This window comes from Hetaerina americana, unplaced genomic scaffold (assembly GCF_022747635.1).
Source record: "Hetaerina americana unplaced genomic scaffold, ioHetAmer1.1.p SCAF_3, whole genome shotgun sequence".
NCBI classification, from domain to species: domain Eukaryota; kingdom Metazoa; phylum Arthropoda; class Insecta; order Odonata; family Calopterygidae; genus Hetaerina; species Hetaerina americana.
The window spans coordinates 48,523,108-48,544,849 of record NW_027286874.1 but is presented as its reverse complement, the minus strand read 5'-3'; the positions used below and the strand labels follow the sequence as shown (position 1 = coordinate 48,544,849).

Genomic DNA, 21,742 nt, shown 5'->3' with positions numbered 1-21,742 from the left:
ACAAAGATTTCATAAGAAGTATTTTATGCTTTTAATTCTTTTTCCCCCTGAAATTTTTTAATAGGTTAAAGCTACAATTGTCTTAGGAGTTAATAATGGTAGCTATATGAAAACCTTATGGAAACATTAAAAGCTTGATTCTTTAACCAATAAGTACTCATTTAACATTTGAAGAAACGTTATGATTTCCCGCAATCTCCTCTGAGCAATTAACGAACAGACAGTGAGTGTTACTCCATCTGATTCAGATGCACAGTCGGTTAAATGTTTGCTTTTAGAAGTCCAATTCAGTTAAAAAAAATGATGAATGTAAGTAAACTGTAGAATAATAATGGAGATAGCTTCCAGATGGCCTACCATAACCTCATTTGAATTTGATTCTCCTTAAGATGGCGTAAGTTCTTGTCGTAATGCGTCCCAAACTTAAAAAAAATTAAGTGATTTAGAGTTTATTATAAATGTACTCATATGATGGAGATAGCTATTTATTCAGTAGCCTTGATTTGAAAACTATGGCAGACACAATGCAGACGTCGGCAAATGTTATTTGGCCATCTTGCATATGAAAGAAGTACAAAGTAAAGGCAGCATTTGAAAAATCACTTCTTGCATATGCTCTATTGATAAAAAATATGCTTGTGATTGCAAATGCACGCTATGCTTCCATGTGAACTTCTTTCATTGATACTCTTATGATATATTGTATGAACATGGACAGTTATTAAAAGAGAATAATTGAATTCATTGTACGCGAGATATTATTTTTTTCTACTCTATTGAAGTGATTCATATTCTAATTTTGAAGCCGTGGCTAAACCAAGACACAAGCTTAAATATCCTTCTCTCTAACTAATTTCATGGACTGTTATAATTTATACCGCACAGTTTTACTATAGTTGCAAACCTAACTGGAAACACTACTTTTGCCGTCTCATTTATTACGGGTTACTCAATGGGATTTGATTTCAATGTACCAGTCAGTTAAATTTGGATGGTTAATCGCTTTTGATAATTTTTTAGTTAGACATGCAAGACCAACTTTATATAACTTAAATTTTCAAAGTCTAGTAGGTATTCAACCATAGTAATTGCCATTAGTACAAAGAAGAGTATTAGGAGAACATTTTAGAATCTTTCGAATGTGACACGAGTACTAATATTTCAGACTAATATAAGCCAGAATTATTGCTATTTGTATTGATGGCCTAGCTATAAACAAAGGCTATGCACACTTTCCGATATGAAAACCGGGACCAACAGAAAACGTGTGTTAATGCTAAAGCTAGGGTTTTGATTCATTCCTGTATATTTTGGTGCTATTCTTGCACAATCTTCATTACCAATCGCTCATGGTCATCGACTCTCAGTAGAGTATTTGGTTTTTCTTGCTTGATGTATGCTCTGCCGTTCAGGGCGCAGGGATCGACCGGTTCCTTGGCTCTATCAGTCGTGTTCCAGGAGCGCCACAGTCCGCGACTGCCGCAGCTTCTCCCGCCGAATATTTTTAGCCCCCAGTGGAGGTGACGAGGAAAGAGAGGTTCTGGAAAGGTTTGCAGAGAGCTGCGGAGGGAGGAGGGTAAAAAGAGGACGGAATGGTGGGGAATGGGAAGACACGTGGGTTTTCGTCAAACACGATTCGCCGGCACACGTCTGCGGCAGCTAGCCGAGTGCAGAAGAAAAAGGATGCAGCGACAAAGACGGGGGCTGTCGTTTTGCTTTGTTTCGAATTCATTTTGGCCCGGGCTTCCGCTGTATTCGAGGCTATGGCGGACTTAATTATTTCTTGCGCGGGGAGCCCTTGAACTTATAATTATGACCAACGTTTTATCTTTAGAAAATTCACTTTATTACCTGATCATCATGATAATGTTCAGTCGAACGTTATCATAGCCTGCAGTTTCGTTTGTCTGTATTGTTAAAGAAAATTAGACGCTAGAAAGAAATGCGCTATTTATTTAACTTAGGAAAATTCTTGTGTTTATGAATTGAGTACTATCTTATTTCTCTACCATCACCTACCAAACCGAACTTCGGGTTGATTACTGTGTTTTTTTAAATAGTTCTATGATGAGAGTTTAACTTTCTAGTTGACGTCGAACTTGAAATTCAGCCATTTTAATATTATCTGTGGGTGTAGTATTCAATAGTATTCTTAAATATGACTGCGAGTTAAATTATAAGGTTAAGTGGTGTGGAGCGTTTCCTTTGACTGACTTAGCATGAGACTATTAGTATTCAACTAATGTAATACCAGAAGAGAAGCAGGGATTCATTTGCCTTCCGTAATTAATCGTATATTGATTTCTATTTTCATGGATGGATGCGTACGCTGTGAGAGTCCGATATTGAGGTAATTTTGCTTTATATCTTTAAGCTAAATGTCGCCTTTATCGTGAATTTCTCTTTTTTAAGTAGTTTAAAATCTTGCTTGCCGTTATTAACTGATAACATGAGGTAACTTGTAGACGAGGTTGGCTCGGGATTTGTGAAGCGGGATAGGTAATGTCGGTGACCTGCCTACTTCCAGAGCAGAGGGATCAAGACTTTTCTACGACATTCGTCCCCAAAATTTGGGAAAAATCCGTAGTTAAATGCGATGAGATATGATTTAATTACAAAGATGTCGACACATTTTTAAACTATGTATCATTAATTTTTTTCCTTTGGAAATATTTACCGAATTCTTGACAACCTGTGGGGGTCAATAACCCCTGTCATCCCTCCATCCATTACTGTGCGCCTTTTTTTAGCTTGGAATATTGTTGGTGCAGAATATTTCCGATTTTATGCTTCTTATAGGTCAGTGACAACAATAGTTGTTCTTTTTCTTAAAATAAACTTTTGTTGTTTTATGTTACATGCAGCCCTTTAAATGTGAAGAATGACATATGAGTATACTAACCGTTTACAAAAAACATCATAGTTTCCTTTTTTGCTATTTGTGGGAGCCTCACCCTCGCCCGGGAGCCATTGAAAAAGTTTGCGTTGCACAGCGGGCGTCTATGAGGCTGCATGCTAAACACGTTTATTAGATATTGAGGTTTGCTTTCAACAACATAAATCGTCACGTTTCGTGCGTATCAGTAATTTATAGTTCCAGTTAAAGAGAGATACAGATTATCTTCTCTGTTATCTCTTCATCACACTTTCCGAAGCTGGCTGGTATGAGGCCAGCCAAGTACGTGAAATACTGGATAGGTAACCACAAGATGTTAATATGTCCCACCTTAATAATCAATATCAGTATTTAGTCAAAGATGTTTTTTTAATCGTCATATTGAATGATAAAGAATAAAATGAACAAGCATGAGAGTAGAGTAAGTGGTATCATGAGGACGGGGTAGACCGAGAGTCGTGGGTAAATGTGGCCGACGATTAGAAATAATAGAAGTGGGGAAGATCATGTATGAAATGAGGTGTGCGTGTGGCGAAGACTTACGAAGCAATCAAGGCTGTAATAATCAGAAACCGCCTTACAATTAGGAATTTTGTTACTTTGCGTACCCTGAAAGGGAACGGCGAGTGGAGGGGATCATAGGTACGTGTACTTAAGATAATTGAATTGACACCTATCTGATATTTTTACAATATAGCAAATTTTTAAAAACTGATCTCCCTTCTGCATGTACTTAGCGACTTCACCCAAATATTCATCTTCTTGGTACCACTTTTTTGAATTCGTTGAAAACTATCAATCATAACTGTTTTAACTTATAGTTAAGAGATAATAATATTTGATCAATAAAATGTTACTTCTCTGTTGTGCGGTCTAGTATTTAAATCATCAGCCTTTCTGCGAATCGTATTGCGTTCAATAAAATTAAAAGAGAAGAAAAGATTCATTTGAAGATGAAGAGAAAAATAAGTGGGATTGGAGGAAGGGAAATGGGAGTATGTAGGATGAAGGAAAGATTATAGAACTTCACAGAAGACTCCGTATACATCTTAAAACGAACACACTGGATGAAGATCGTTGAGAAGAACTGTCACTTATGCCGTTTGGGTGTTAAGAAGAGTATAATATCTTTAAAAAATAATGGGTTTGCACGGTTTGCGAGTAATTAGGTGGAGTTTAAGGGGTAAATGGAGGAATAAGGTGCAAGAAGGGCATTTGATGAGAAGCGATTAGGACAGAGGGGTTGGGTACGGAAGAAAACGTTTAAGTTTTGTGAAAAAAGGAATATTCATTATGGCATCTCCATCAGGCAAATTAATTTTTATGGCTGCCATATACAGTTGAGAGACAACGAATCCGTTTTGATGGGGACGGGTGGAACTGGAAGTGGGGGAAAATGAAGCATTGAGAGGGTGGATAATGTTGGTAGTATACAGGAATTTGTGTTTTATGTCGGGTGGGGAATGGTATAAAAGTGATGTAAAAGTGGGAAGATGGTAAAAGATTCGGTGTTTTCCCGGCGTATCAGCTGCGTAAATTCCTCTCGGGTCCTCCACCGGGTTATATCGTCCATCTCGGCCGACGTTTCGATGTCCGACTCGGTCATCGTCTTCAGGGCTTCTGAATGCCGTTTGCCACTTCACTTTCACTTTTAAAGGTCTTTATTTCGGTAAAGTAAAATCTTACAAGAATGTATATAAAATATATAGTTGAAATATAATAAAAACAATACGGAAACCCCGTAGGAATTAACTCCTCTTCGGGGTGGAGACAACAAAATAGGAAAGGCTACGAAGAGGGCAGCGGTTGCGGAATAACCCATTCCACGGTCCAATCAAATAACACCTGATTGGGCGGAAAATCATATATACAGTGTATATATATATATATATATATATATATATATATATATATATATACGGGGGAAAAAGTGGCAAACGGCATTCAGAAGCCCTGAAGACGATGACCGAGTCAGACATCGAAACGTCGGCCGAGATGGACGATATAACCCGATGGATGACCCGAGAGGAATTTACACAATTGGGAAGATGTTCATGGGTTATGTTTAAATTGAATAGTTTTTTATGTACTTATTTTATAGAAGGGGAAAAATGATTTTTAGTATTTAGTAAAGCATTTAATTAAATCCGTTGGTGGATTTTGGATTGATGGGACATTTACAGGGATTAATCAGGTAATCTGTGGAGTTTTTATGGTACTAAAGCCAGAGTACCCACTAAAGTTACTAGCAATTGTTTTTGTTTCCTTTCGCCCTATTTATTTTTCTTGATATATCAACATATTTTGGAAATGAGCAATTCCCATGCATGGCCATTAGGAGAACAATTGCGTTAGCAAAAGTCTTTTACAAATTAGGCGCTGAAAAGAAAAATTGGAATAACAAAAGAAAAATATTAGATAGGGTAGGAGGTGAGAGGAAGCTGTGGTGGTAATTCAAAGGTGGCAGAAATAATGAATGAAGGAGATGCCGTCCCTTGCTCGGAAAAATGCGTGCGGATTTTTTCGCCTTTTATAATTTATTTCTAGGAAAAATAAATTTTGATATTTTAAACACAAAGTTATCGACACAGATTCCATGTTCCTCTCATTATACTCATTTTTTCATGCATTTAATCAATTCCTTATAACACTTGCGTATATTTAAAATACTAGATGTTCTTTGCCATATCTGATCTTTGAAAGTGTGTGTAATATTTCATACAAGTAACTACGAGTTTAGAGTAAGTACTTAAAATGAATAAATTAGAGTAACTAACCATCGATTGATTGTTGGCGTTCCGGTGAATCAGCTGTTATTTGTGCCCATACGATTTTCAGTTCGTAAGATTTATAAAAAAATTTTACTATCATGAGAAGGTCGAAAACACACTGCAATTTATAAGTTAGCTTTGTTAAAAGCCGGATCGAATAACTAATAAAACTATTATTTTTTGATAAATCGAAATTAGCGGCGTTGGTCGCTCGTGAGATTAATTACCAAAATCCCCGTTCCTGTAAAGCATTTTGCATCATCGTAGGAATCTTAAGGTGTACATAAAAATGATGTGTACATATTTACAGTAGGGTGCCTCTTCCTTATAAACGCAGCCAATGCTGCAAGGATATTTTTGATTATGTTTTAGCAATTACGTCATTTTATTTTATTTTTTTGCCTAGAACATGACTTTTTGTTGTATTTGATCTTCATTTTACATTTTCAGCTATATTCACCAACATTAGACCGGAAAAAACGTAATAAACTTCACCTGAAGTTCGCATACCATATTCAAAGAAATATAAAGTAAAAATTTCAATTAATATTTTCGTAAATCACCGCACTATTGTTAAAATTAAAATATTTCTAAAAAGGTGGACCAGTGTGTGGGTACAATGTTTCTAACAATTACCTGAGTGGAGGGCTATTGTTTGCTTTTAAAACATTCCAGTATGCTATAGTCATGTCATTCCGAAAGATGTTTCAAGATGTAGAGTGGATAAATACACGAATTCCGGATTCGTATAGTCATATTCGGGAAATAAGACCCTCTCGATAAGGTGGTGGTAAAGAAATATCTCACATTTCTTATTACGTAAGTCTGCTCTTTTCTTTCTATGATTTATTTTGTCCATCATTCAGCATTGAATATTAGAATACCACGAAAAATCCTTTCGTATCAAGGAATCGAATACATACCAACACATATATATATATATATATATATATATATATATATATATATATATATACATATATGTATATATACATATATATATATATATATATATATATATATATATATATATATATATATATATGTATATGTGTGTGTGTGTGTGTGTGCGCGCGCACACTCCCCAATCCCCATAGCAAAATGTATAACGTGAACTGCGCATCATCAGCCAAAAATGAGAAGTATTTTATTTGGTTATAGGTCCATTTTTGAACATTTATGAGCGTATAAAAATTATCTTTCAATCTACTTCTATCATTTTTTATAAATTTTTGCGGAAATGTTGCCATTATCTAAATAATTATAGATTTTCAATTTGAACACCATTGATAAAGGAGGTGGTGAATATTTTTTCTCTTAAATTAATGTGAGAAATTGTGATTCAGTAGCGATTCAATTCGTATACAGCGTTCTTTTGTGTAATCAATGCACATATATTGGAGGTATAATTTATTTTTTCCTAGGGTATTATATGAATGGTAATATTTATGATATTTTTACTCCGAATGGTTAAGATTTAATGATTTTCTGCAGATTCTGTAGTTTTTCTCCTCAATTGTGGATCTTAGATATATATTTGAATGCCATTTACATAGTGATGATGATTCAATTTTTGGATGATTCGAGGTTGTGAAAGAACAAGGGAAAAGGACTAGGAAAAAAACAAGAGAAAGACCAAGAAATAAGTCCCTGGATGAGATAAAAAGTACTCGGAGAGTAACAACATAAAATGATTTGAAAACAACAATAGTGGAGAGAGATATATGCAACTAGGCCTCCACTTTAGAAGAAGAGATCACCTTTCAATTGGCAGAGTAGTACAACGGTTTCAAGGGTAAAAAGCGTAGTGCATAGCTTCAATTCAACGCTATTTGACCTTTTTCTGACCAAGTGTTTCATGACCAATATACTTGTAATAAGGTTTTAAAATATATATTACGTCTTTAGCAAAATATGTGTGCCATGCATAGTGTTGTAAATGAGTTCCACCTTCGAGTATTAATTTGTCCATTAGTTGCGAAAAGAACTTACCCCAGTTTCAGGGCAATATTTTAATTCCTAATATTTTCCAATTTTTTTCATCATTATTTTATCCTGTATTTTCTTTGTTAGTATGTATATCTTTAAAATCATTAGGCTCATCAATGTAATTTTTATAATGTGAATCAAATGACCAACTTGCACTGACATGATCTCAGAAGGTCGAATGAGAGTTAATTGAAGTTGTTTACTCTCCGCTCATCCTAGGAATTTATTTCGTAAATACATCGTGTGTTTTCTGCCACAGTGGTGAGAGCCAAAATGTACTTGTTGCGGTGCCAGTGTGTACACTCCATCACCTTATTCTACGTTGCCATATTCACAAATACGTGCTTATTCACCGAAGCACACACATGTTCAAATTTAAAGTGCTCTTAAGCGAATAGAAATTTGTCTTTGCCAAGAGTCCTCTAAAATTATTATTGTTCTACATATTTCTTGGAGATTTTATTGTTAATTTTTCAAGTTCTGTTCATTATTCTGCGCAAACGTTTACTTTCAAATGTAAAAAGGATATAATTTAATATTGGTACGGTTGAAACGGTCTATGTATTAAAAGTGCAGGAAGAAAAGTGGAAGGACAGGAAGGTGTCGAATTCATTCAAATATGTTTTCGAGACGATTTTATTCATTTAAATACCTTTCCAAAAAATGTACGACGTTTTAAATGGAGTTGGGCATAACTAAGCTCTGTTAGGATGTCGTCGCGTAGGTTTCGGAAAAAATAGAATGAAGTCTAAAATTCTCCCTCTATATTATTTCTGTGCATTTTTTCAAATGTTCCAGCGATATTCGAACTGCTACCATGTACCTCTGCCAGAATAGTTCAAAAATAGGAAATTTCTAACGTTGGTGTAAAGTTTTGAAAAAATACTCATTAGTTATTTAATATATTCTAAGAAAAACCGTAAATCTATGAAATTTCGAATACATACAGACATTTAAAACGTGTCATTCGATAAATGGCCTTGAAAATCTTAAATATATTCTCCAGATCTGTAAAAACTCTCTATTGAGGTCATACATTCTGGTGCCACTGTTTTTAACCTGAAATTACATTGAATGTTACAATGAACTGTTCTTTGACTCTGATTAAAGTCAAATTTTAGAATCTTACCAACTTGCTTATCGTTAGGAATTCAAGAGTATCCCTAAAAAATAAAATAAACAGCTAAGCAAGACGTTAATTTCCCATTACAATGTAACAATTTCAGAGGGTAAAAATCATTAGCCTTGACCAGGATTCGAACCCGGACCCCTCCATGATCGGCCGAGTACTTAAGCCAGTTTACCTATCGAGGGCCGCAAAATTTCGGAATGCAAAAGAACGCCTAGACAGCTTAACTGGCTAACGCACTCGGCCTCACATCGAGGGACCCGGGTTTGAATTCCGGTCAAGGTGAATGATTATTACCCTCTAAAATTGTTGCATTGTAATGGTGTACATATATTGGGTGACTCCAGGTTTGTTAATACTAATGCATGTTACATTAATTATGTATGGTTTATGCTCTTCCTCGCACAGTTAGTCTATTACTCAAGTTATTTAAATCAAGACGATTGGCGTGTCTCTTTAGAGGCCTCTTAAGAGACTCGTCAGAGAGACAGAGAGAATTGTGGATGATTTACCATCACGTAGGCGTGGATTGTGGCGTTGTCGAAAGAGGTGAAAAAGTAATTTAGAATGGTGAATGGAACGAAATTAACTTACTTGCTTGATAAAAAAAATCGTATGTATTTTCAGTTTCCAGGTAGTAAAACTTTTAGGACGAACTTTTTGTACCACGTACGATATAGGTACAAAATAAGATTATTTAAATGTACATTTTCCCAGTGTTAATTTTTTTAAAACACGTCGTTCATCAAATTATCCGGAGAATACTTTGTAGCAAACGTGTGTCCTTGATTATCACCGTAATAAACTCCAAGGTTTGTTCAAAATATGAGGGTATAATAGCGCTCACCGAATACTAAGCCGAACGGTGGGTGAAGTTTACACGCCGCTGTCCTTGAGTGACCTTTTAATAATGTGCATTAAAATATCTTGGAAGATAGCCATTTCTGTTCATTTTTGGCTACATAAAAATCCCTAATGATGTAATGAGTTGAATAAAAGGAAAATTAAAAATATTTTCATTAGCAAGAATTTTGATAAAAGGACTATAGCAATAGTATTGCATGTTTTCTCAACGAAATGTTTTTACTGTCGTAATTATTTTAATTTATTTTTCCTCCTTTCGTTTAATATGCACAACTACCGCGAATGCCCTATGTTCTAAAACTCGGATTAAAAGTATCTTTCGTTAGTGTTTAATCCTTTAGGTAGTATTTAATCCTTCATTTAACATTATCAACAATGTTGATTTTTGATAATGTCAAATGAAGGATTATCAACATTTTAATGTTGATAATCCTTCATGAAAATGTTATCAACATTATAAACAATCTTAATATTTAAATTTAATAAATCCAACTCGAAGTTTTCGATTTTATTTTATCAAATTTTCATGTTTTACTATGAAACCTGCCGTTTGATTTTTTTAAGACTAGGTGTTTTTGTTGGATTTTCTCCGATTTATTAAACGTGTAAAAGATTTTCTAATCATTCTTTCCAAAACGTTTATTAATAGGCTTCTCATATGTAGATTTCATTCAAATGAAAGCAAACGAATGATTACTTGTAAAAATATATGAAGTATGGATATGTCTTGTTAGTTTCACGTCGTATATTATGTATTTGACCTGACGTAGGTTTAACTTAATGATAACAGTTTTGCCACTACCTTTACATTGCCAATGTACCTGTATGAATTACTTGACGCCGAACAAAAACTAACTTGTTAAATGCGGAAATCATACTTTTTGAGTTTTTATTAATATGTATTTTTTTAGCCTACTGTACTCACTACTAATACTGCGCCATTATATGCCACGAATGAAATATTTGAAATAAAAAATGATAATTGGCTGGCTTATGAAAGAAAACCACAGTAATCAACCCTTATGTTGGTTTAATAGGTGAGGGTAGAGCTCACATAGTATACTAAACCCAATTGTACGTGAAATTCACAACAGGTTATGGGGTATTTTCTTTTCCTCTGCCATCTGTGGTTTCTCAGGAAAACCTGTTGCTCGAAAAATTACAAAACTTGAGTGTCCAGGTTATTTGCCTAGAACGAAACCCAGACCCTACAGAGGGCCGAAAAATAAAAGAAGCACCTCATTAGCGGAGGCGCGATGGGAATTTAACTTGTGCAGAAACTCGCCTGGCTCAACCCTATGTTTTAGATAGAATTAACCGACAAAAATTATGGCATATAATAGAAAATAAAATATACCACTAGCATTTTTAATTATTCATAAAAAGTCCATAAAGCAAGACAAGTATTATAATGGAATCATAACACATAAAAATCACACGAATCAGGGATTGCGATCTTGATGCAAGCTAAACTACAACACTATTTACAATATACTACCTTGATCAAAAATTTCCCGGAATTTATTCAGAAAATTAAAAATACAAGTTTATTCATCTAAATCTATATTGTCCCCTTCAAAGTAATCCCCATCGACTGCAACACACTTATGCCAGCGCTTGATCCAATCCTCGAAACATTTTTTATATTCGGTTTTCGGTATGTCCATCAGTGCTTCCTGCGATTTTTCCATTACTTCCTCTCGGCTGCTAAAACGCGTTCCCCGTAATGGTTTTTTAACTCGATTGAACAGAAAGAAGTCACAGGGAGCCAAATCAGGTGAATTCGGTGGCTGTTGGATGGTATTTGTTGCATTTTTCGTCAAAAAATTACGAATAATGATAGCACTGTGCGACGGTGCGTTATCATGGTGCAAAATCCACGAGTTTTCTGCCCACATTTCTGGTTTCTTTCGGCGAATTGCTTCACGCAAACGTCTCATAACGCCCAAATAATACTCTTTGTTTACTGTCTGGCCTTCTGGCAAAAATTCATGATGCACTACACCGTTGTAATCCATGAAAACCGTCAGCATTGCCTTCTTTTTTGACTGAAAACGACGTGGTTTTTTTGGTCTCGGCTCATTTGGTGAACGCCATTCACTTGCCTGATGTCTGGATTGCGTGTCGAACTCATAAACCCACGTCTCGTCTCCAGTAATGATCCTTTTGATGAATGTGGGATCGGATTCAGCCTCGCAAATCATGTCTTTTGCGACGTCAACACGGTCTCTTTTTTGCATGAAATTGAGGTCTTTTGCTGCTACACGACGGAAACCCAAATCATTAACCACAATGTCTTGGGCGGATCCATAGGCAATGTTCAAGTCCTCCGCTATTTCTCTGATGGTTAATTTGCGGTTATTGACCAACATTTCTTTTACTTTATCAATTTTTTCACCGACTTTCGATGTCGATGGTCTGCCACTGCGTTCATCATCTTCGATTGACTCACGACCACTTCTGAACCGCTCGTGCCACTGGTAAACGACCGTTTTTTTTAGAGAATCGTTGCCGAAACACTTTTCCAACATTTCCAACGTCCGTGCGCCACTAAATCCGTTTTTTACGCAAAATTTAATGCAAGTTCGTTGTTGCAAATTTAAATCCATTTCTGAAATTGTAAAAAATCGCCAACACACACAGAGATAGATGTACTCTTGGCTACGTAACTTTTGCAAATGTCAAGTTATGACACTAAGATTTAAAGGGAATATCAACAACAGATGTACCAATTTAACAAAAAAAAACAGAACTCAAATCGGAACGATGGGAGCGCCACACGGTGGTTATTCCGGGAACTTTTTGATCAAGGTAGTATTTAGAGGATTTATTGAGAAATTGGATACCCACTTTTAATTTTGGAATATAAATTACATTAGAAACAAAGTTCCATATTCTACTTTTTGCTGATAACCAAGTTATCATTAAAAGGTACTTAAGGGCAAATGCAAAGATTTGTCTTATGAAGCCATAAGCACCTCAACTTTTCTAATCGGGGATCGAGATGGTGCGGGGGCTAACGTACTGGCTTCCCACCCTGAGGGCGCGGGTTCAAATCCCGGCGGTGTTGAATATTTTTCAGAGGTATCTCGATCCCTACTTGAGGTGCTTTGTGGAGGGCACTTTGAATGAGTACGCCGTCCGTCGGATGGGACGTTAAACTGTGGACCCCTTGGCGCCTTTCGTAAAGAGTAGGCTAATGCCGACGCCGGGTTTCTCTCCACCCTTCATCCTTTCCTGTCCATCCCCTATGGCGCAAATGACCTTAGCTGTCGGTCGCCTCCCCTCAAAACTACTACTACTACTTTTCTAATCGTAAAAAATGACAGTTTTAGGTTGCAAACCAGTGAGGATAAACATAGTTATAGTTAAGGACAAGCATACGATTTCCAATCATATTCATAGCCTAACAAATAATGTTCACAATGTAGAACAAGTATCAAATTTTCAGTATTCATGAAATGACAGAATTTGACAAAGGAAAAGGTCTTGCTGATAAGTTATATCGTTCTTAAGTTTTTGTGGAGCAATATTGACGACAAACAAATACAAAGAGAGAAACACAGATTAAGTTTTGTAAGATTTTAACGGCCTCTCGTAAGTGTTCTAATTTCTAGATACACCAAAAGAATCAGGAAAGTAGTGCAGACAGCGTAAATGGATATCCTTAGTTCAGCAAAAGGTGTTGATTTTGGAACAAGCTTATAAACTAATTTTTGAAAGAAGATGGTGATTATGATGCCTTTATTTACTCTAATGAAGGGTGACAGCAAACATAAGCGATTCCTCTTATTAAGCCAAATGAAAGGGAAAGTAAAAGATTCGCTCATTTGATTAAAGCTCCTTGTTCAATTGAAATAATTAATCCATTCTACGTATTGAAAGTAGTTTGTGACTTAGAATAAATAAGACGAAGAAAAATATGTCCAAGCTAATAATTTTTCTGGATTAAGGATTACACTATGGATTTGTCGCTATATGAATTCCTTTAATTTGTACGTATTTTGTTGCTATTAATCGGTTAAATTTTGTAAAAACAAATTTTCTATGTAGTTTACGATTTAGGGATAATTTAAGACGTTGAATTTGCTTGGGAACCAAAATAGCTGGAAGATTCATAAAGGGTAATGCTTATTTGTTCCACATTTCTTATAACGAAAGTAACTTGAAAAACATTGTACACAGACGTTTTCTTGATTTATTAATTTCACAGCAACATCTACTGGTGAATCCGAGGAATCTTGCGGCGCAGCCACTGGAAAATCAATTGCACCCTGTATCCTTCTGCCAACGGTCCGAAATGTTACAGTTCGTCGCGGTGAGGACGCAACACTTAGTGTCACATTAGTTCCTGGAACTTCCACTCCTTCGTCTTATACATGGTAAGTACTGTCCGTTTTTGTTTGGCGTCTCTTGGTAGAGCATATCTGTACACATCATACACGTCATCGACACAATGGAATTATCAATCCGCACCTTTTCGTATTCCTCTCGTTTCACTTTGAAAAAGGAGGGAAAATCCAGGTATAAGCCAATGGAGAAATGTTTAAAAAAGCGAATCGTTATAAAAAGGCTGCTCAGCGTATGGGTTTACAGAGAATTGACTGTTACATTATTTGAAAAAAAAGGAACTCTTTTATAATGAAAAAATCGGGCACTACGTTTGTATTCATTCTGTGGCCGTTTGTCTGATAACGTAAATTTTACGTGAGGGAATAATGTACCAACTTGCAGGAATCATGAGACGCTTGGTCTTTTCCATTATTTTGCGTTAAACAAAAATAGCGTAGTATATCTTCTGAGTTGGTGAGTGAGGGGCCGGGAATGGGAAAACAGCGTCTAGGTGCCAGGCCAAGTGACGGGGGCAGATGCAGAAAGACAATGAGGAGGGAATGGAAGAATGGGAACGGAGGAGCAATGACGTTTACGAAAGGGAGTAGCAGTGGTGTCAGCAAGTTCTAGGGGCTTCAACGGAAATAATTTTGGATCTATCTCCTCCTCGGCCTCGCCTTCTCTCCTCCTCTCCCTCATGTTCTCTCAAACCCCTTCGCTCCTATTTTCTCTTCCCACAAAATCATGCGCGTAGACGTGCTCACGGCAGTTGATGCATTCTACGCCTCTAGAGTTTATAAACCTATTCTTGGGAGGTTGGATTGATCTGGTGGTGTTCACCAGGGTGATTAATTCACGACTTTACCGTTTGCTGAAATGTTTAACATGGCGTTTATTTCCCGCATCCCTATCCTACTAGTTTAGTGATACTTGGTGAATTATACACTTTTACCAATTAATATATCTTAATATTCAGAAAATCTATAAGGCTCCTTAACTTTAAATTTATTTCCTTTGCTTTAAATTATCACGCAAATGAATATTTATGGAATCGTGATTATACTTCTAGTTCATCGTTAACGTAACTAAACGGTGCACCCCATTTTAAATTAAACTTATCTATTGCATTCTGTATTGCGTCTCTGTATAGGCTTTTATGTATGAGTTTTTTTACATATTACGTAATTGATGCTCTAATTTCATACTTAATAACTCATATCTTCTTGAAGGGACAGTATTGGTCAGTGGATTGGATGCCACGATGAACTAATTCGAGTTTAGTTAGCCTAAGTTGACTGTTTGTGCATTCTATGTAAATAAGATTTTCCCATTATCTGCTTTTCAATTATTTTTATTGTAATGCCGAAGAATGCCACCGTGCATCAGCAGTTGTGATATTTTCATACATTGTAGCTCATATTGCTGGTTTCAAAGAACCACTTTTGTAATTTTGGAGACTATCTTGCTTTACTTCGTTGTTTGAAGAGGATTTTTGAATGCCCCTCAACTGATTTCATTCATGAAAGGATTGTTTATTCATATATACTTATATTTTAGTTAGTAAGGAAGTATTTTGGATACCTTCGTACAAATTTCCGAAATATTGGGGTGACGAGCTTGTAACAAATGCAATTTATTCACCACATAAATATAAATCATATGAGAAACAATTATACAAGTATTTAAAACTGTTTTTAACTTAACGTTTCTCCTTGAAACTACCATGGGAACACGAAAACTTGGAGTTAAGACTTTGCAATGAATTCCATTTAGTAGCTGTTAAAGTTATAAACCAAAATGGGTAACTAATTGTATCCTTACAGAAACTACTATATCAAGTAAGGCCTCAAATCTATGATCTTAAGTTAAGCCGGTGCACGTTTGACTACTGAATTAACCATTTACCTCCACATCACAAGGACCATAACTCATAATTTAGACTTTAATTATTAATACTTGAATTAGTATTAAGAATTTATACTGCTGTCTCTTGCTGCATGCCAAAATCTCTGTACAAAAGCACCGACATTTTTCTTGAGGATAATTAAGATGCACGCATTTCCTTTTGAAAATAGGATTGAATTGGTCAAAAAGGAGCATTAGTTTCCATTCTGAAAGGTGTTTATTTGATTTTACTCAGCCTAAGTCATTCACTACATTTTAGGAGTTATCGACTTTTGTAGGCTAAATGAAGTTGATTCCATGCCACTTGTTCATAAGAAATTACGCTGTATGCTGTGCACGGCAAAGTTCAAACTCGATTCAACTCCGAGACGTTTCGGTAAGACCACGTACATATTAGCCTTTATACTAACTTGAACGGCGACAGATTTGAGAAAGAAGATTTGGTGAGTTGATTGGAGATCATAGTAAAGATTTCATTCATAGTAACATTTAAGTTACGTAATGCTTCGAAACACTGGCATCTAGTCACACAAAACAGACTACATAGCGCTACCTAGATAAACCTGAATTGGCCGCATTGTATTACTTTAAATTCGGTATCAAAAATGACACCTAAAACTTTCTGTCCCACGTCAGCGATATCCATCAGTGCTTGTTTTTTATGGCTTCATGCGTGCATTGTCCCCTCTCACCTTGAACTTGTGACAGGGTTGAGTTTCGCGCCTTCTTAAAAAATATTTTTACATTCCCCTTTCAGCGGGGTCCTATTTCCTGCCGGTCGTGTTTACTTCTTCCTCCCCAAAATACCCCTTTCACTTTGAGCGTTGAATACATCACATCTTTTGCTGTCACCTAAATGATGACGTCAAGTAATTCTATGTCTACCATTTTATGTGGGCGGAGCTGGCAAAGGTTTTATTCGACTTTGACTGCGCAGGCGTGAGTTTCGATGTTCCTCCATCGCGCATGCGCGCCGATTTTCCCCAAATTCTGTTTGAAAGAAAAATTTTGGTTCCCGCGTTTCATTGTTCACTCATTTCCGAGTTTCCGCCGTTGTGGGCTAAATCTCTCTCTCACTCCGCCCCCCCCCTCCTCAACTTGCATCATTGACGTTCGAATCGCGGTTACCCAACCCCCCTCGAACCTGGAAATCGTCTCGAAAAGCTTGCCAGGTACAGAGAGTAGGCCACCTCCTTGTGCAGATATGCACCTTGCGACATTGGCACCCTCGTATGAATTTGTTGTGCTGACCAAGCTACCCGTTTAACGGGCTGTCACCAAACCTGACATTTCCGCCAGCAATAAGGTGGACTTTGGAATTTTAGAATGAGGGAAGAAGGGCACAGACGGCGGTAGAATTGAGGAGGAAGGGCGGGGAAGAGAGGTAGAGAAAGGAGGGCGAAAGGAAGAGGAGGGAAGGAGAGCAGAGGGGAGGGAGCTAGGGACGCTCTGCCTGGACGTGGGATGGGGAGTGCAAGGAAGGAAGGGGTCTCCTGACGAAAATACTCACCAGATCGGACGTTGAGGGCTGAGGGAAGAAGCAGGAGGGAGTTTGGGGGAGCGGGGCGAGGGGAGAGAGTTTGAGAGCAGACGTGATCGCGAAGGAGCGCAGGAAGTAGGGCCGGTAGGGGAGGAGAGGTGGTGGTCCGTCATTGGGGGAGAAGAGGGGTCGAAGAGAAAGGGAATAAAGGGGAAGAGGGGGACGCCAAAGGGGGTGAGGATGCTGCCGTGCACCAAAGCCCGAAGAAGTTTGTGTGTGTGTCATTATCAGAAGAAGAGGAAGGTTTAAACGTCGGCCGTCGTCAAAAAAGACTTTCGGATTTGAGTGCGGGTGGAGAACTTTCGAAGAGGACGTGATATTTTACTTCTAGTGTATTTTTTGTGAAGGAGTTGTGGAGCGTCGTGCTTGATGAAGACGTTGTGAAATTAGAGTGATGGGAAGTCAGTGCTGCAAGTGTCAGTCGGGAAAAAGTGCAGCGGGCAAAGGGTGAGTTCAACTGAAGGATTTGGAATTAATGAGTAAATGAGAGTTTCTGTGTAAACGGTAATCAACGGTAGTTGTTTCCCCTGAACATTCGCAATCGACTAAACTCCAGAGTTCATTCGGTGGCATATACGATAGGGAAACACCAAGAGAACTTCACATAGGCTACCGCCTCTCTCTGCCGCTATCACTATTTCGCTGGTGTTCCGAAGTGCTAATATCTTATTGGTCGATTAAAGGGATGAAGGGTCATCCATTTCATTGCCGAGTGATTTTTTGCCCTCCCTTTCATCAGTGAATCCCTTTCAAGAGCGTCATTCATTTCCCCTGCAACACGGATTTATGTTCGTGACAAGCTCGCTCTCTACGGCAACGATTTGTTGTTTACATTTCCTATCGTAATATAATTTATTGGAAACAGATTGAAACGAAAAATTGAGTGAAATATAGACAGTTTTCCCAAATCAATTATGAAACAAAACATGTTTCATTCTGTTGCGTGCATTTGACCTTAGGTGCACGGTAGGAGGCGTTGCTGTGTATGATATGATTGTGATGTTTAAATCTTTGGCCATATTGCTTAAGTTACTAACCAAGCAAAGTAGTAGAAGCATTTAGCATCTGAAAAAGAGGTATAATGGTTAAACAAGCAAACAACTGTATTTATTGTACTACTACTTTATATTTTATGTAAATCGAAAGCGGATGATCATAGCTGTCACGATATGTTCTTGATTGACAAAACTCAAGTTTCGTCCTCATTTTTACTCAATTTGTTGATTTTATCTTATAGGTGCCAAAAGAATGAAATTTGTAATTGCACTTTCGATTAGGAATTTTTCATAGGTTAGTGAATCATTTAAGTTATTCGTGAATTATTATTACTTACGATTTACAGCAAAGCAGTAGGGATAACAGAGGCAATGCCTTTGATGAAGAGATAGTAGAGGCATAATTAGGAAGTATATTTGGTTAGGTTTTTTATTCCTTTCCCCAATTTCGCCTACTGGGATTAGCATTTGCAAAAGTTAGATCGTATTTGGTATGTTATTTGTTATGATTGGAATAAAGAGTAATATCTTATTATGTAATAAAATCGTTAATTCAATAGAAGAAATGATTCGGAATATCAGGTAAAATGGAATAATGCTGAGTGATTTGTTTCATTTACTCTTTACAATAATCAAATAGACAAATGTAGTGTAGCTGTGTCTTAGTTACATTTAGGATGAGATATATTCATAGCCACATATCGTTCATTGTTATCTCAACCGAAATCATGCTTGTCTTGTTTATATTTAAATCTTCTTGAATCACCTCGAGTTTTTTTATAGAAACTCTGAAAAGCTTGAGGCAAAAGCTTCGTTAATTTCTTATTGCTTCATGACAACTTGGTTTTGAATGGAAAAGTTAAATGCCATGTCATTTTCAAATTTGAAGAGTATTAATGACTGCCTAGTATATTATCCCTTAGCTGGTTGATATCGTCAGAGCCAGACTTACTCCTTCCATCCACCTTTTGTTCGGCCTCATGGCAAAAACCCGACTGCGATAATTTTAGAAGCCCGCCTTTCAGTCATCGGTTCTTTTGCACGGCAGGTGTGGGTAAGGCGACAGGAATGCAGGTAAAAAAGGCGTCAGGAAAATTTTTCTGGATTTTTTAAAATACCGGAATGTTAAATACTTTACTAGTTTAGTACTTATGCGTTGAGATAGATGACCCTTTCGGAATCGCAGGCGCGATTTTATTTATGAGCTCTAGTTGAATTTCTTCAGTAAATGTTTAAATTGTAATAATAGCTGTTTTGCGTTGAAAAAGTAGCTATGAACCATATGTAACAAAATATTTAAAGTTACACGGATTCATTACAAATACACATTGCATATAAAAGTACACAATACTTAAAATTAATAAACAGTGCAGGTACATGGAATAATAGCAGAACATAACTTTCGTAATAAAGTATTTAATCTTCGATTGTTAAAACTCCAACTTGAGTTAATTTAAAGGAAGGACTATTTTCTCGAAGATTTGTATACCATTTACAAGAATATTAATATTTATATAGGGTTAAGTCGAATTTCAGTTAAACAAACGGAAGTTTCTGTGGTAACTGTCAGCAATGATCGTGTCAAATCCTAGTAAGCAAGCAAGCCTGGTTTTCAGTTGCGTGACATGAATACCTGTTAAAGGTATTGAATTATGTGAGTCTATAATTTCGACCACAAAGGATTCGAAAGGAGAAGAACGAAGAGAGGGGAAGGAGAAGTAAAGAAATTGATTGTACAAAGTGAACGACTGAATATTCGAGGAAAGACATTTGTTCTAATAACTTCCGTGAGTTTCGGGCGTTGGCGACTTGGAAGGATTTCAGTGAACTGATTGATAACCAATGGCTACATTGGTGTGTATTTATTTTTATCAGCATCGGAGTTAAAATGTGCCGAGATCAATCTTTTTCGTCCATTCAAGCGATGGCGTCAATTCTGTGACGCACTAAGATTCCTCGCTCATCGATATATTTGGCAGGGATTTACCCGAGGGACACTATTCACTATACCCAGTCTTTGAGAATGTAACACTCCTACATTATTATCTTTCTATTGCATTATCGTCTTCGCCCAGGAATTAACACTTGCCTGAGCTGCTCTGGTTCTGGAATATGGCCAGTATTTTGCAACGTGTGTATTAATCTGTTTGTAGGTCTGGTATTTTTAATCAATGGTCTTCACGCCTACCTTAATTTTCTCTTATCATCTTCCACTTTTAATAGCTCTTAAGGATAATTCCACCTATTTCAACATGCTTTATCGCGTAAATCTTGAAAGTTGATCAAGTGGTAATTGTTATTATTCCAACGGAGTAAGGTTACGGGCTATTTTACTCTTTTCGACTTTCAAGTTACACGATATTGCATCGCATAACAGACATATGAAGGTTTACGATACCTAATATAACGTTATAGAAACTAGAATTTGAAGGGGTTTTGTTGATTACAGTGATCAGGTCGGTGGAAAACCGGTCTGGATACCTAATGGTCGTCGGTTCGAAGCGTCCCTACTGCACCGATATGAAGTCCATCTCAGTATTGTTTATTTATGTTAAATTATGTGATATAACCTTCAGTGATTTAGTAACCATACCCGAAGTTTTTTTCTTTCACTGGGTACGGACATAATTAGGTGTCTTCCAGTACTGAAAAATACTTAAACATTTCGATAGCGGTAAAGGTAATAGAGGAAGGGAAACAATTATGAGTAGTGATGCTTATTTTTACGTGCATTTATGAATTGATAGATTTGAACAATGCAGATTTTGCTCTCATTACTATTAACCAAATTATATTCGGTAGCTAGAATTTTCATTTAAAGTGAATAAGTTTCTCAGATGTTGTCCAAATTCGACGAACCAGTTACGATATTTGCTTCGATTACCTTAGCTGTTTGAATGGTGTTTTCAGTTAAAAAAAAAGGTTTGTAGGCATGATATATAAAAAGTTATGGAAATAATTTTTATGTCTAGCATATTTTCCCAAAAGTTAATTATTTTGTAAATATTTTTTATTTTTTTCCCTATAATCAAATATACCTTTTGGTCTCAAATTGACTGATGGTTTAGTAAAAAAGCTCTGTAGATGACGTAATTCCCCACACATTTTATTTCAAATAAACCTTCGTAGACAAACAAATGTCTTCACTTGGAATTCAACAAATATGGTTTACGTTATTGTCGCAGTAGCAGCTAAATATGTACTTTTCTCACAAGGTAACTATGAAAGAGGTATTTTTGACATGATATCTGTAGGCTATTTCTAAGTATTAGTTTTAAAAATGGGAGTACCGGAAGTATGGCAAAGTTAGTGGGTTAGTCA

General features: G+C 36.6%; 1 protein-coding gene across 1 annotated transcript in view; it reads left to right on the top strand.

Annotated features, from left to right (window-relative positions):
* LOC139690900 (titin homolog) overlaps positions 1-21,742 on the top strand; it is a 370,135-nt gene that overhangs the window by 1,020 nt on the left and 347,373 nt on the right. The window contains exon 2 of the mRNA XM_071588519.1: positions 13,863-14,031. Within this exon, the coding sequence (XP_071444620.1) occupies positions 13,863-14,031 (169 nt within the window). The remainder of the gene's footprint in view (positions 1-13,862; positions 14,032-21,742) is intronic.